Genomic DNA, 15,786 nt, shown 5'->3' with positions numbered 1-15,786 from the left:
TTTACCAATGCATTTCCAAGCCCAATTCAAAATGCTGGTTTTAACCTTTAAAGTCTTAAATGAACTGAGTTTAGGTACTCTGAAGAAGCACCTCCTTCCACATGTTTTCTCACATGCATTAAGATAATCAGAAAATGCCCTACTTCTGGCATAATTCCTTTTGAATTCTCTTCCCCAAAAGCAGGGGTGTCCTTAGGAAGCCTGGGGCAAATCAGCCAGTGCGGGGCCCCTTCCAGTTAAGTTTAAAGGAGGTTAAAAGAGTGGGGCCAAGGGTGGTCGCCCTGCTTCTCCTGACCTGAGGACAGCCCTGCCCAAAAGTGTACCTAGGCTAGCTCTTTTGCAACCTTCAGGAGATTAACAAACACTTTTATGTTTAGAAAGGTGCAGGGTATGTTGGGTCAGTGATCATTTTGGCATTTAATTTGATGGTTTGGTTAACTGTGCTTTGTTATGCTTTTATCTTTGTTCTTTATCTTTTATCTTTTATCTTTGTAATGCTTTTATCTAGTGTTTTAAATTGCTTTGTATTGCTTGCATGTTGCAAACCACTGTGGGAATCCTTGGGGTGGAACAATTTTGGAATTAAAGAGAGAGAGAGGGAAGAGAGAGAGAGAGAGAGAGAGAGAGAGAGAGAGAGAGAGAGAGAGAGAGAGAGAGAGAGAGTGTGTGTGTGTGTGTGTTGCACGAGTGCATATGGGCATAATAACCAAGATCCGCAATGATACAGAGGATCTGCTTTCATATTGCCCACAGCATACTGGAACTTACTTCTGGCACTCATCCAAAACAAAGGCTCGAGGATGGTCGTCCCCAGACATGGTGATGACAGTGTCCCTTTCAAAAGCATTACTGCGGCTCTGATTCACGGTATGGCGGGTAATGGTAGACGTGGTATAGCTTGTCCAGTATAAGGTGTCCCAGCCTCGGTGGTAGGCCAGCCCCTCAACTGAGCCAACATCTGTGGAGGGCAGAGCACAGTGAGACTTCAACAAAATACTCATTTCCCCATACATTCCGTTTCCCTGCTGGGCTTAAGCAACTGGATAGCAGGACTATTTTCCGGCACTCGTGCCTCATGGGATGGCCAAGAGTAACCTGGAAACACCGGGATAAAGCCCCCTGTCCCGATGGAGTCCCGTGGTCCTTGCTGCTGCTCCCCGCGCTTCACTACCTTTCCCTGTTGCATGTATTCCCACCCCCCACCTTCACTACTTTGCTCTCCCCCCACCACCTTCGCTCTGAAGTCCACATGGCAGCGGGGGCAGGTGGAAGAAAAATGAGAGAAGAAAAAAAGGTCAAACAGGTGACAGGACTCAGAGCAGAGGCTGGAGCTGATTCCCCTGCTCTTGCAGTGCAAGAGACCAAGCAGCAGAGGAAAGGTGAAGGTGGAGGGCAAGGTCAGGGGTATCGGCTCCAGCCTCTGCTCCAAGTACCATTGCCTGTTTGCTGCCGCTGCTGCAGGGGTTCTGAAAGGTGAAGGTGGTCAGCTGGGAGAACTCAGAGCAGAGCAGCAAAGGTGGAGGGTGGGAATACAGGTGATGGGGAAAGGCAGCATGGGCAGGAGCAGAAGCCATGGAGCAAGCAGCAAGGACCAGGGGACTCAGTCGGGACGGGAGTCGAAAGTAGCAGCCACAGTGGCGGCAAGAGGGTGAGTAAGTGGCTCTTTGGAATCGCTGCGTGAGGGGTGAAGGCTGGGTGTGCATGCGCAGCTGCAAGGGAACGGTGGTCAGCAGCTCTTGCTTTGCCATCTTCCGTCCTGTCCATCCTTACTGCCTGAAACGGCCTCTTTTAAAAATACCTTTATTTGCTCTTACTCTGTGCCACCCTTCTCTTTTTTCCTGTGTTTGTTATCTGATGGGAAGCCCTTCCCCAGTCTTGCCTCAGAGTCAGTTTTTACAATCAGCAGAACCTAGTAGCAAGGCTTCTCCTGGGTGCTTTCCAGATTACACCCTATGATCGTGTCACTACGTCTTCGCTAAGTGTGCTTCAGTACTGCCTGTGCTTCAACACGGCAGTCTCTGCACTGTTAGCAAGGTGCCATTCACATTTCTGATGTCGTCTTTCAGGTTTTATCTTTGCGTTACAGTACTACAATGTTTTTTTGTTTTTTTTTTAAAGCTGCATTTTCCCGTTTCAGGAGGCTCGCGGAAGCTAGAAGAGACTGCTCCCCCCGCTGGTGCCTTTGCACAACACCCTTTATTTACAGTTTCAAGACAATCCTGCCAAGCTGAAGTAAACTACCACTGATATCTGGAAAGCACCCTGAACTGTATCACTTTAGGCTCGGCTGTACAGAAGAGTGTTCCATGTTGAAATAGCTCCCTGTGACTAGAAAAATAGCATTTGCTAGGCTGAACAGTTCTCCCTGACATGCTAGTCTTCTGTAAAGTTGCGCCGTCGAGTCTGTGTCGACTCCTGGACCCAAAGAGCCCTGTGGTTATCTTTGGTAGAATACAGGAGGGGTTTACCATTGCCATCTCCCGCTCAGTATGAGATGATGCCTTTCAACATCTTCCTGTATTGCTGCTGCCCGATATAGGTGTTTCCCATAGTCTGGGAAACATACCAGCTGAGATTCAAACCAGCAACCACTTGCTCCCTAGGCAAGTTACTTCCTTGCTGTGCCATTCTATGCACATTATATATTTAGCCTATGAGTAAAAAGACGAAGGAATCACAGATGTGGTCAATTAGTCTAAAATCACATTCAGCAGGAAGGACTATGGAGAACTGCAGTCAGACGAAACAATACTGGACTAAATGGAAAAAATAGTCCGACTCAGATTTAGGAGAGTTTCGTGTGTGTGTGTGTGTGTGTGTGTGTGTGTGTGTGTGTGTGTGTGAGAGATCCCAAAAGCAGGGCCAGCACTGCTATTGCAACACTGCCCCTGCGTGATATATCAACTATTTCTATTCAGTGGTCTTGCAATTGCCCCATCTATAAACACAAATATGAGTGAGAGGGCTGGGACCAATGCAGACTAAATACTAGCTCTTCATGAACTTTAGATGGCTGGAGGTGTGTGAGGAGCTGAATGGGGAGGGGGGGAGAAACCCCAATGCCCACATAAATATAGATACTGAAGTTGCAGGACCCTGGGAGCAGAGCATAGTGGAGAGTAAAACAGTCTCATACTCAGGGGTGGATTAAGCCTTTTGCTGCCCGTTGGTGGCCAAGAATTTGCCTGCGCCACTGCCACAGCGAGGGTAGGGGTGGTGGTGGGGATCCGCCCCCTTTTAAATTCTAAAAGTCGCCGCAGTGGCGGGATGTGGGCAGCAAAGACTGCACAGCAGCAGCTGTGGGGAGGGGGGGCGAGGGCAAAGTTCCCCCTTTCACTTTAAAGCGCCACTGCACGGCAGAATGGGGCAGCAGCAGCTGCAGCAGGGAGGATGGTGGTGGGGCGAGGAGAACATTCTCTTTACCTTAAATCAGCATCGCTGCATAGCAGGGCAGTGAGGGAGAGCTCCTTCCAGTTCCCTTCCTCCCTCTCATAAGAGAGCTCCCCCCTCCCCGCAGCCACCGCTGTGTGGCCTTTGCTGCCCCCATCCTACTGTGGGGCTTTTAGAAGAAAAAAGGGGGGGACTTCCTCCTCACCACCCCTACCCTCACTGCTGCTGCTGTCCCTAGAGAGGGGCAGCAAAATCTGAGGAGTGGCAAATTTTGCCACCATAGGCGAGTGCCTACATTGCCTCTCCTTACATCCGCCACTGCTCCTTCTCGGGTCAGAATGATGGTCCTTCAGGTTTAGAAGCAGAGACCTTAAGGCCTAACAAAGTCCCTTTGGTAGAATATCTGACTCCCAGCCTGATCTTCTGGGAACCATTCACAACCACTCTTGAGTTCAATCCCTAGTCTTGAACATTCTAGGCCAGGGGTGCCAAACTGCCAGCCAAAATCCGGCCCACTGAGCTCAGCAATCCAGCCCACAACAAGTCACTGCTTCCCTCCCTGGCATGTTTCCCCCTCTTCATCACCTCGCTGTGCTCCCAGTCTGCCGGCTTCGGCTTGGAGGTCTACCGCCACTTCAGAGTGCGGTGAGGCAGGGGGAAGAAAAGCACCAGGGGCGAGGAGGAGAAATATGGCATCGGCCAGAAGCAGTCAGCTGTTTGGCTGGAGTGCTTCCCCTCTGCCGTCTCGTTGCACTCTGAAGCTGTCTGGTTAGAAAGGTGGGCACTTGCGGGTTAGCTGTTGCTCTGGCAGAGGGGCTCAGCCAAGTCAATTTCTTCCCTTCCTCCAGCCACTGAGGTCTGGTAGTTAATATGGAAGAAAGAAACTAGCTGGCTAAAGGTAAAGCTGGTAAAGGACAATTCTAAAAGGGTAAATGTTCAAATGGGAGAGAACTAGTGAATTTCTTAGAGATCATTTTTGGAACTTATTTTTATTCAATATTTTCATCAGCAAATTTGGGGAGGGAAGTCAGAGCTTGCTGGTAAAATGTCCAAAGTACCAAATCATTACAAAAATAGATCAGGATCTAAAGATCACATGGACCTAAATTATCTTCTCAACTGGAGAAACAGTAATTGAATGAAACATAACATAGCATAAAGTATTATTTGGAGGTAAAAATAATTTTCTCAACTTTTGTGAACTACTCGAAATAACAAGGAAAGAGTTGTTGAAAATCTATAAATTGCACAAAATAAACTAGCAATGTGCAACTTGGGGGTAATGGAAGGTCACTGGGAAGTATTTCTTCTAAAAATACCGAAAAGGAAAAGGAAAGTTAACCTTCCCCTGAGCGTATTCTGGTATAAAAAGTAGTGCATTCAGCCAATTTAAATGGCAGGGCAAGGGAAGGAGGAGGAGGGGAGAGGGAAGAAGACGGGAAGAGAAAGAGGGTGGATGAGGAAGACAGAAAGCGGAATGAGGTGGGTGTGAGAACGTGGTGTGAGGCTATGTGCGCCCCCACCCCAGAGATGCATGGGCCTACCACCCCATTTGAGTTTGACACCCTTGTTCTATGCAATGTCCAGACAGGTGAGTCATGGCTATACACCATGGCTGCACAGGTTTGGTCCTCTTGTAGATGTCGGTCCCCAGCACAGCATCTGTCCAGTGTGGCTGTTGCTAGTATCTGCCTTATGATTCTTTTTAGATTGTGAGCCCTTTGGGGACAGGGGACCATCTTATTTATGGATTTATTTTGCCTATGTAAACTGCTTTGAGAACTTTGGTTGAAGAGCGGTATATAAATACAATAGTAGTAGTATAGGCCACTGTGGCGGCAGATAATTGGAGTTGTAGTCCAACATCAGCTGGAGGGTTGAAGTTGTGCAGCTCTGCTATACACCATTAAAATCAGTGGGACAAGTTAGGCATGACTAACTCAAGTCCCATTAATTTCAACGGGACTTAGTCATGGCTAACTTAATACTGCCCTTGGTTGGTAGCAACAGCCTCCATACTAGCACTCTTGCTTGACAGGACTTCTTCAGGCCTGGTTGCCATCCTTTCTTGCCTGTTCTCCCCTAGGGTTTTGCTCTCACCTCCCACAACACCTGTAGAAACTAGCCATTCCACAGCTATCACGGTTAATTATCTTCTCTTTATTCATCAGTAGAATCTCACCAATGAGATTCTTGGGCTTGGCTCCTGACAAATGGTGCATGAGAACATGGAAGAAACAGAGGCTCAAGGAGAGCCTGAGCTTATGAAGGGGTGGGGAGTTGATTCAAAAAGACCTTGGGAGTCTTGCAACTAATATAAAGTGAGCACCAAACCAGAAAAAGCCAACAAAAATGAAAACACAATGCACAGCATAGGCATACATCAGAACCTATGTGCTTGTTTTAAGCTAGCCATAGCTGAACAATATGACATTGTGCATGGTCAAGCTGGTTCAGGAAGCAAATGTCTAGCAAAAATAACATGGGTGTATTTGCATTTCTGACAAATAGTCTAATAATCTAGAAATCTTTTCTAATGTTCTTTATTGATTTTGCCATGGAAGCTTTCAACACAGGGCAATTATTGGCTTCATCTGAATAACTGATTTTCTTTTTGCAATTAAAAATCACCAGGAGTTCTTCCGCTGTCTCTCAGCCACATTTCTCAATTGCGCACTCCATGATGCATCAAAACAAGGAAAGATTTTTCTCACATTCATCTCTGCTAATTGAAAATTGCCCAAAGGAAATGATGGCTCAATAATATGGAACTCGGAAACATCAGATTTAATTCCTGCTCCTTGTGTGGTTGTGGTTAAAAGACATCCTGGGGAGGGCTACTCCACTGCACTGACTGTGGAGATGCAGTGTGATGACATATATGAATATGACCGATATTTATATTCAACATCACGTCACATATTGTGTTCTACCGGACATGACCACAAAAATGAAAGCAACGCAGAGTAGTGGCAGTTCCATGTCTCTTATAGCACCGGGTTCTGCTCAAAGGGTCCTATGTGGAGGAGGATAGATCTGTCAAGAGCTATTAGCCACAATGATAGGTAAATGGAACCCCCAAGTTCAGAAGCAGCATACCTATGAGTAGCAAAAGAGCAGGGGAAGTCTGGGGCTTTCATGTTACAGAGAAATAATAGGAACTTTGACTCAGAATCTGGCTTGTACCAAGTCAGAGCATTGATCCATCTAGCTCAGTATGGTCTGCGCTGACTGGCAGCAGCTCTCCACAGTTTTAAGTAGGAGTCTTTCAAAGCCCTATCTGGAGATGCTGCCGGGGATTGAACTTGGGACAATCTGCAGGCAAAGCAGGGGCTCTATGACTGAGCTACGGCTCCATCCCCATCTGCTTGTGAGCTCCCAGAAGCCTCTGGCTGGTGTCTGTTAGGAACCAAATGCTGGCCTAAATGAACCTTTGGTCTGATCCAGCAAGGTTCTTCTAGTGTTCTTAGTGACATGGCAGCCTGAGCTTTCTTAGGCAAGACTCGACTGTATCAGATGTCCCTAATAACATCTTGGAGCACTGTGAGGAAATGGCAATATAACCTGTATACCGGAAGTCCCGAACTTACAAACAAGCTCTGTTCCAAAAGATTGTTTATAAGTCAGATGCTCATAACTCGGAACACATATCATTCCTCAGAGTGATGACTTGCTTGTATGTGTGGCTGTAAGTAGGGGACCTCCTTAAGGTAATATGCTATGGAGCTTTGTTTGTAAAATGGGTGTTTGTCAACTGAGTGCTTGTAACTTGGGCGGTGCCTGTTACAGGCAACTGAGGCAAGACACACAGCAAGATTCTTCTCAGAATTATGAAGATTCTTCAGAGGCCATTCACACCAAGTCTAGATAAGACTTCAGAGCAAGCAGTTCCCAAACAACAGTAAACACTAGATTGGTTAGGAACATAGGGAGCTGCCTCATGCTGAGTCAGACCACTGGCTTAGTCTTAGAAGCAGCTCTCCAAAGTTTCAGGTAGGAGTCTCTCCTAGCCCTGCCTGGAGATGCCAGGGAGTGAACCTGGGACCTCTGCCTGCAAAGCAGAATTGGGAGATTTGTGCACCATGCATGCTCCCGATTTCCAGTCACAGGGACCCAAAAATGTTCACTGATGTTAGGTTGGCACCATGTCAACTCGCTATTTCAGCAAACATCGATCACTTCCCAGATTACTGATCCCAGTTAACTGTTGAGCTGGCACAGTGGAAATTTCTGGGTGCTTACAACGGCTTAAGCTGGGTGCTTACAAATCTGATTCCTGTTTCCCTGACATCATGAGCAGAACAAGCTCAAAGTCTCTGAATTAGCTCTGGGACAGGCGATCCTGCCGACACAAACAACTCCTGGGAAAACGCAAAGGAACTTTTCCACTGGAATGACTGCTCAAAGAACTAGTAACAAAAGAGAGGCACACGTTGCTCAGCAATCATCCATCTGGACATGCCTGCATTTATGCATCTCAAGCCCCAAAGTTAATAAAGAGAAGGGAGCTAATTTATTCGTCTCTAATGCAATAATGCACCCTGCTGGTATGCCCCAAGCCAGTGTTTGAACAGTGAATGAGGCATGAAGGGTGTGAGGCCCAATTTGCTTTCCCTGCTGCTCCAGAGAGAGAAAGACACTCTGGGCTCAGCCACTTGCATTAGTAATGCAAACAAGAACACAAGCGACAATGCACTGGAGCAGAGAGGAGTTTTAAATCCCATTAAACTCGCTGCCATCCTTCTAATTTATACTCAGCTCAAGATGCAAGAGGAGGAAATAGGGAGAAGAGAGGGTGGGGTACAAGGCTGGAATGCTAGCATGCAACACAGAGATTATCCATGAAGGTGCCTGTAGGGGACCTGCAAAGTGGTATTTCGAGCAATGTAAATTGACCAAACGATTAGAACTCCTACAATTGATCAACTGAGAATTTGTTCATCAGATGGCAGCTCTAATTTTTAAACAAACACACACACACCAGCTAATGAAGAAAGATACTGACCTTGTGGGACAGACTCTTTTTGTGATCCTAGCTTGAACAAAAGAATATGGAGCTCACACAGTGAGAAAGCTGTGTGCCCAACCACAACAGTGCCTTGTGAAGGGTGCTCATCACTGCTGGTGTTGGGAACAAGCTACATATATCTTCTAGTGTTAACAAGGCAGTATGCTTGAAGGCACAGCTGAAGAGTATCTATTAGCCCCCAAACACTGTTGGCTTTTGTTGTCCAACAAATCATCAGTTTAACTTGAAAGCAAAGAGTGCTAGGGCAAGGACTGCTTTGCAAATCTGATGAAAAACAAAAGGCAGTTATCCTTTCTCTTAACTAAGCGGCAACTTAAAATCTGAAACACTCAGAGAGACTATTCACTTCATTCAAGATTCTCCAAAAGCACCTTAATTGAAGTGCTGCAATAAATGCATGAACATGTAATTGGCTATTTAACTGATCCTTAGGTTAGAAGCCAGTTAATCAGCTAAAAGATATTTGATTGACTGGCATCCCTAGTTTGAAATAATTGTGAAGAGCATCCTCTCTGCCAGTCAGAACAGCAATCAATCTGCTAGTAGCAGTGCCACACACAACACATATAGCCATACACACGGAATGCTGGGTGAACTCATAAGCTAACTTTCCTTAAGGAAAGTAGGCTAAAAATTCTAAAAGCAGTAGCAATCAAACCAAAACCAACTGTAGACTGAGTTTAAATGCTTAAGCAAATTGCCTGCAAGTTTTCCTCACGGGGCTTTTAAAACCCTTTAACTTACATCTCCTCCAGAATGGAGGGGGTGCATTCACATATCGGCCAGATTTACCCCAAAGTCCCTGCAAGTCATCAGGGAGTAGTTCACATACAGTTCAGGTTTTTCATAGCACATTAAGAGCGTAGCCTAATTTATATCCAGGGTAAAAAAAATCCGCTAATTGTGTCAGTTTTTGGGGGACAACTTCGAATTTGCAGTAAAGCCTCCCAGTAAACCCACAGTAAAGCCTCCTGTGTGTAAAAGTCCCTGGTGCTTTAAAGCTCATCAGTTCAGACCCTGTGCTTCTACAAGCTCAGGGTGCTCTCTTCCTGTAGCTCGGTGGCAGAGCATCTGCTTTCCATGTAGAAGGTCTCTAGTTCACTCCCTGGCATTTCTAGGTAGGGCTGGGAAAGACACCTGCATGAAACACTGGAGCGCCCTTGCCAGCCGTTGTAGGCAATACTGAGCTAGATGAACCTATGGTCGGACTCCATATATGGCAGCTTCTATACAGGTATATGGGTAATCTATATAGGTAACCCATGCTAGTGGCAGTGATGCAGTGTACAAGGCTGGTTTCCTGGCCTACGTGCTGTGGAGTGGGGTGGATATCCTGGGGGATGAAAATACTTGCCTTTCCCAAGGATAATTATTGCCTCCACCACACCACCCCCCGCCGCCAATCTAATATGCTATTCAGTGCTCACTCAGGAGCATGAGGCTGTCACATGGCTGGACCTCAGGGTCAGGATTCACCCCAATCTGCTCTCAAGGGGCTCCTCCAATGAGGAGGACCCCAATGAAATCCCAGGGGAATCTTCAGATGGTAGCTCCAAGGGGGCCCCCAAAGAAACCCAGGGGAGGGAGGATCTCGGCCCGGTTCAGGGGGGTCTCCAGCCCACAGAATATCTTGATCCAATGCCAGAGGAACTGGGGTTGGAGGTAGTCCCCGACGGGACCCCCGAGGAGGATCCTGAAATGGCCATCACAGAGACTGTGCTCCAAGAGGACCTTGCGAGTTCCCCAGTTGAAACATCCTGAGACACAGACATGGAGCACCCCAGACCTCCCACCCCTGGATGCTGCCCATGCCCATTGGACCCCCAAGTGGTCCCCGAGGGGTCTGACAAGGAGAACCCGCCCAACTGCCAAGAGCACCCGTCTGGCTGCATGACAGCACTTGTCAAGGAAAGGCCTTTTCAGGAGCAGGCGATCTACTCAAGAGGTGGCAGAAGACAGGTTACAGCTGCCAAGACTAATGAGCCACAGACCAGCAACCAGCCACAGCCCATTTAAGCCTCCCTGATGCCTAAGAAGGTTGCTGGAACAACAGCTCTGTTTGCTGTGGGCTTCAACAGTCCTGTTCCTGACACTAGTTCTGAGTTGCTCTGCTGGCCAGTGCTGTGAACCACCTTGCAGCTGGGGCTTCCCTCTTCCTGAGCCCCCACCAAGAGCCCCACCTTCTCGGGATGTGCACAGAACCGTGGTGGGGGTCTCCCTTTAAGAGCGGGGGGAAGGTCCACTTACACCTCCTGCTGCTTTCCCCCCACCAGCATCAGTTTTTTAAAATAGCCCTTTAAAAAGTCAGCAACTTCAGGTCATATCCGGAAGATGAGGGCAACGAGGAGGCATGTAGGTACGCTGCTGCCCCGATGGGCTTTAAAAAAAACAACTGACGCCAGCGGAGGGAAAGCGGCAGGAGCGATAAGTGCACCCTCCCCCCACTCTTAAAGGAAGACCCCTGCCGCCTTCGAACCGGCGGAACCGGTTCGTGTACATTCCTACCACCGTCTAGTCTCCACATACGCCAAGTCTCTGCCCTAGCTAGGGATGTGCATGGAATCAGGCAGGGGCCGTTCAATGTACTGGTGCTACTTTAAGAGCGGGGGAGGGTGCACTTACCCCTCCCTCTACGCTTCCCCCGCCGGCACTCCTTTATTCTGAAGAAGTACAGAGTACCTCCCTGCCACCCCGTTGCCCGGATACAACTGGAAGTAAACGCTGCGCCTGCACATGTTGGCACGGGCGCACGCAGTGTCAACGTGCGCAGTTGCAGCAGATATCTCCAGTTGTATGTGCGCAGTTGCAGCAGATATCTCCAGTTATATCCAGACAACGGGGCGGCAGGGAGGTACTCTGCTGCCCCAATTAACTTCAGAATAAAGGAGCGCTGATGACCCCTGGCACCACTGAACCGGCAGAACCGGCCACCTTTTGAACCAGTTCAGAGGCCCATAAAGGGCCTCTGAACCGGTTCCATGCACATCCCTAGCCCTAGCTGCTGACCTGCTCTGCTCGTATCAGGTGAACATCCTACCACTTTGTACTGCATTGCTAAGGCACTCTGGCAAATTTCAGGAATGTCTAAAACATACTGTCCTGCTTGGCAGGCTTTGGTCGAAGAACAAGATGGGGCCAGTAACTCACAATGCAGATTAGCCTCATGGGATGGATTTCTAAAGGATGACACAGAGGGGCTTTCCTCTGTCAAGATGGCAGAAGTAGCATTGCAAGGTCGTGCCAGGTCATGTGAACAAGCCTTGAATGGTCATGTGAACAAGCCTACTGTCTACTGAGCAGATAGGCTGTCCTCAAGTAATTATGGCTAGAGGAGCCACAGAAAAATGGCAAGGTGTAAACATGTGCATTAGAGAGTTTATGACTCCTAATGGAGATACAGGTGAAACTCGGAAAATTAGAATATCGTGCAAAAGTCCATTAATTTCAGTAATGCAAATTAAAAGGTGAAACTGATATATGAGACAGACGCATTACATGCAAAGTGAGATAAGTCAAGCCTTAATTTGTTATAATTGTGATGATCATGGCGTACAGCTCATGAAAACCCCAAATCCACAATCTCAGAAAATTAGAATATTACATGGAACCAAGAAGACAAGGATTGTAGAATAGAACAATATCGGACCTCTGAAAAGTATAAGCATGCATATGTATTCAGTACTTGGTTTGGGCCCCTTTTGCAGCAATTACTGCCTCAATGCGGTGTGGCATGGAAGCTATCAGCCTGTGGCACTGATGAGGTATTATGGAAGACCAGGATGCTTCATTAGCGGCCTTCAGCAATTCTGCATTGTTTGGTCTCATGTCTCTCATCCTTCTCTTGGCAATGCCCCATAGATTCTCTATGGGGTCAGGTCAGGCGAGTTTGCTGGCCAATCAAGCACAGTACACTGTATACTTTTCAGAGGGCCGATATTGTTCTATTCTACAATCCTTGTCTTCTTGGTTTCATGTAATATTCTAATTTTCTGGGATTGTGGATTTGGGGTTTTCATGAGCTGTACGCCATGATCATCACAATTATAAACAATTAAGGCTTGACTTATCTCGCTTTGCATGTAATGCGTCTGTCCATATATCAGTTTCACCTTTTAATTTGCATTACTGAAATTAATGGACTTTTGCACGATATTCTAATTTTCCGAGTTTCACCTGTATACCTATGGGATGTGTCTGTTAACAGCTGGAGGAGAAACCAATAAAAGTTAATCAAGGGACAGTGAAAGGTTGGGGTCAGGAATGGCTGCTTATAATGATGCCAGGTTGGTCCAAATTTTTATAATGATTTACTCTTGTTAATTAAATGCAAACAAGATAAGGTTGCCAAGTTTTGCTGTGGTTCCCTTTGCCTATCAAATGGCACATCCCAGGATTTCTGAATGCCCATAAAGCTTCTCTTCACTAACCATCTGCTCAGATTTTTTTCTGCAGGCCATTTTACATGTGACTCCGATGGAAGTAATCTACACAGAACACCTTTCAATCATGTTAAGGCCAAATAAAGATTTGCACCATTCAGATATTATGGTATATATCCAGATGTGTTTTTCTCTCTCTGCACAGACAGCATCACAGTGCAGGAAAAGTGAGATGGATTGCTTTTTAGTCTTGGGCAAATATTCGGCTCTAAATATCAAAAGCAAATAATGCACACACCGAATAGCTCTATGGGGAAGGACTAGAGTTCCCTGTGCTCCCCAATGACCTTCTAAGGTGGTACAGGAATTTGTTAGGGTTCTGCACTCTTTAAGGGGCCTTCTGAACTGATAATGAGTCAGCTGGAGAGCCGAGTCCTGCATGGAGTTGCCCACTGGCAATGTTTGCCTCCACATGATGCCAGTGGGGCCATGCACATTATTCAGCTGCAGCTATTCAAAGTCAATTATTTTTACCGGCCTATTGCTTTTGTTACTAAGTCAGTATTGGCTCTGAGGATGGAATGAAACGTTCTCTGGCCTTCCTGCCACTCCACATCTCTTTCCCTTGTCTTTGTGATGTGACATGATGTCACTGTGCTGTCAGTTTCCCCTACCAATGACGACAGAGCTATGGCAGCATGTCACATGCTGTGTTATACCAGACATTACTAGGAAGAAGTGAAAAAAAGGCATCAAGTGGTGGCATCTCTGGCTGCCTTTGGGACGTAACACCAAACCAGAGGGCAAATGTGCCAGAGGTTCAATTTTGTGGCTGTCCGAATGCAGACACACGGAGCAGACCAGACTGCTTGGAAGTCTGAAAGGGTTGAGTGGAGAGGGGAAGGAACAGTGGACTGGCCCTCTCGTGAAAATACATATTCCCTCCTAGGAAATCATCACGATCCCTTCCCAAATGCCCCCTCCATTCCCTATTATCAGTAAATGTGCTTCTGAGAGACTGTATGGATGCAGGGCTCTTGCAAGGGCAGTGATGCATGTGGTGTGAGGAAAGGGTTAAACTGCCTTTTTCCTGCTGAATGTGGACGATCGATCACAAGGCACGATCACACTGGGCACGCCCCCTCTAAGATAGTGGTTAATCGTTGCCGCTTTACTGCCATCTTGCCCACAGTCTGGAGACAGGTGCATTATGCAGCTTGTTGGGATGCAGCCTGAGAGGACCAGTAAGAGGGAGGGGGTCCCTCTGCCCAGAAGCCAGAGGTTGCAAAACTGGGGCTGGACGATCACCTGTGGGATGATTCCCGGGTTCACAGATTAACCACAGGTTCATCTACCCGAGGTTTCATACTATGTCTGAATGGGCCCTCTATCTCTTGTGTTATTATTTACTCTGAGAGAAGGAGGAGTGTGTACCTAAAAGATCTTGAAGTGAAACAGAAGCTGTTCTTCAGCATACTGCCTTGATTGCCAAGGAATTTCCTTCTAAGGAAAAACCTCAAATGCTTTGGAGAAAGGTTGTTCAGACGCACTGTCCATCGCTCTCTAAATCTGTGCACATGCCTGTATACTGACACCTGAACAGGGGCAGATTAACGCGTAGGCATAGGAGGCACTTGCCTACGGGGCCAAATTTGAGTGGTGGGATGGGGGCGGTGGCGGAGGAAGGCCCCAAGGGCTGCACAGACGCCAATGCAGTCATTCGGGAGGAGGGGAGTGGGAAGGAGATCGCTGCCCTCACCATCCCTATCCCACCACGCAGCAGTGTTTTAAAAAGGTAAAAGGGGGATTTCCCCCTCGACCCTTTGCCCCCTCGACCCTTATCCTCTCTGCAGTCACCGCCATCCTTTTGCGAAGTGGCTGTTTTTAGAAGCTAAAATGAGGGACTTTCCCCTCACACACACACACCCCAGCCACTGCTGCTGCCGCCATGCCCCATCCAGCCGCACAGTGGTTTTTTGTTGTTTTTTTTAAGGTAAAAGGGCAGCAAAAGCCTTTTTGTCTATGGGCGGCAAAAAGCTTAATCCACCCCTGCACCTGAACTCTTACCAGACAAAAAGCATCAAGCAATTCTAATATTGAGAAAGGAACCAGAGATTCAACTAATAAAACAGGTCTAAAATCTGGATGGAAAGTGTTTCCAACACTTCCTTAGGATCTCAATCAGATGATAAAAAAGATTTGAGGTACAGGCAAAGAAAGGGCAGAGGTAGGAGCCAAGAATTTGACTCGCCCGACTGGCAGACATTTCCCTTTGCCAACAACGGCAGCAGGCACTTGGGCGAGAGAAGGAAAACGTTATTTCAGAGTTGGTACATATTGCAAGTCACCTTAAGTGGTGCAGCGGGGAAATGCTTGACTAACAAGCAGAAGGTTGCTGGTTCAAATCCCCGCTGGTATGGGAAACACCTATATTGGGCAGCAGCGATACAGGAAGATGCTGAAAGGCATTATCTCATACTGGCAATGGTAAAACCCCTCCTGTATCCTACCAAAGAAAACCACAGGGCTCTGTGGGTGCCAGGAGTCGAAATCAACTCGACAGCACACTTTACTTTACATATTGCAAAGTCAGCCACCTAATGGCATAGCGGAGAAGCAACTTGCCTAGGGAGCAAGAGATTGCTGGTTTGAATCCCCGCTGGTATGTTTCCCAGACTATGAGAAACACCTATATCAGGCAGCAGCAATATAAGAAGATGCTAAAAGGCATACTGCGCGAGAGATAGCAATGGTAACCCCCTCCTGTACTCTACCAAAGAAAACCACATGGCTCTGTGGTTGCCAGAAGGACACCGACTCGACGGCACAACTTTACCTTACTTTACATATTGCGAACACGTACTTCAGCCTTTACACAGGGATTATTTGCACAAATGTATGTGTGTGTGTTGTCCTGATCAGTAAGGCACTGGGACAAAAGGAGCCAGAACAATGTCCCATCCCATGTTTCCTCCTGTGCATGATCAA

General features: G+C 47.3%; 1 protein-coding gene across 8 annotated transcripts in view; it reads right to left on the bottom strand.

Moving 5' to 3' along the window:
- LRP1 (LDL receptor related protein 1) overlaps nt 1-15,786 on the bottom strand; it is a 452,537-nt gene that overhangs the window by 88,586 nt on the left and 348,165 nt on the right. For all 8 annotated transcript variants that reach the window (XM_053288908.1, XM_053288910.1, XM_053288909.1 and 5 more), the window contains one exon: nt 769-958. In XM_053288908.1, coding sequence (XP_053144883.1) covers nt 769-958 — 190 coding nt within the window. The remainder of the gene's footprint in view (nt 1-768; nt 959-15,786) is intronic.

This window comes from Hemicordylus capensis, chromosome 2 (assembly GCF_027244095.1).
Source record: "Hemicordylus capensis ecotype Gifberg chromosome 2, rHemCap1.1.pri, whole genome shotgun sequence".
NCBI lineage: Eukaryota > Metazoa > Chordata > Lepidosauria > Squamata > Cordylidae > Hemicordylus > Hemicordylus capensis.
This window is presented reverse-complemented; position numbering and strand designations above follow the sequence as displayed.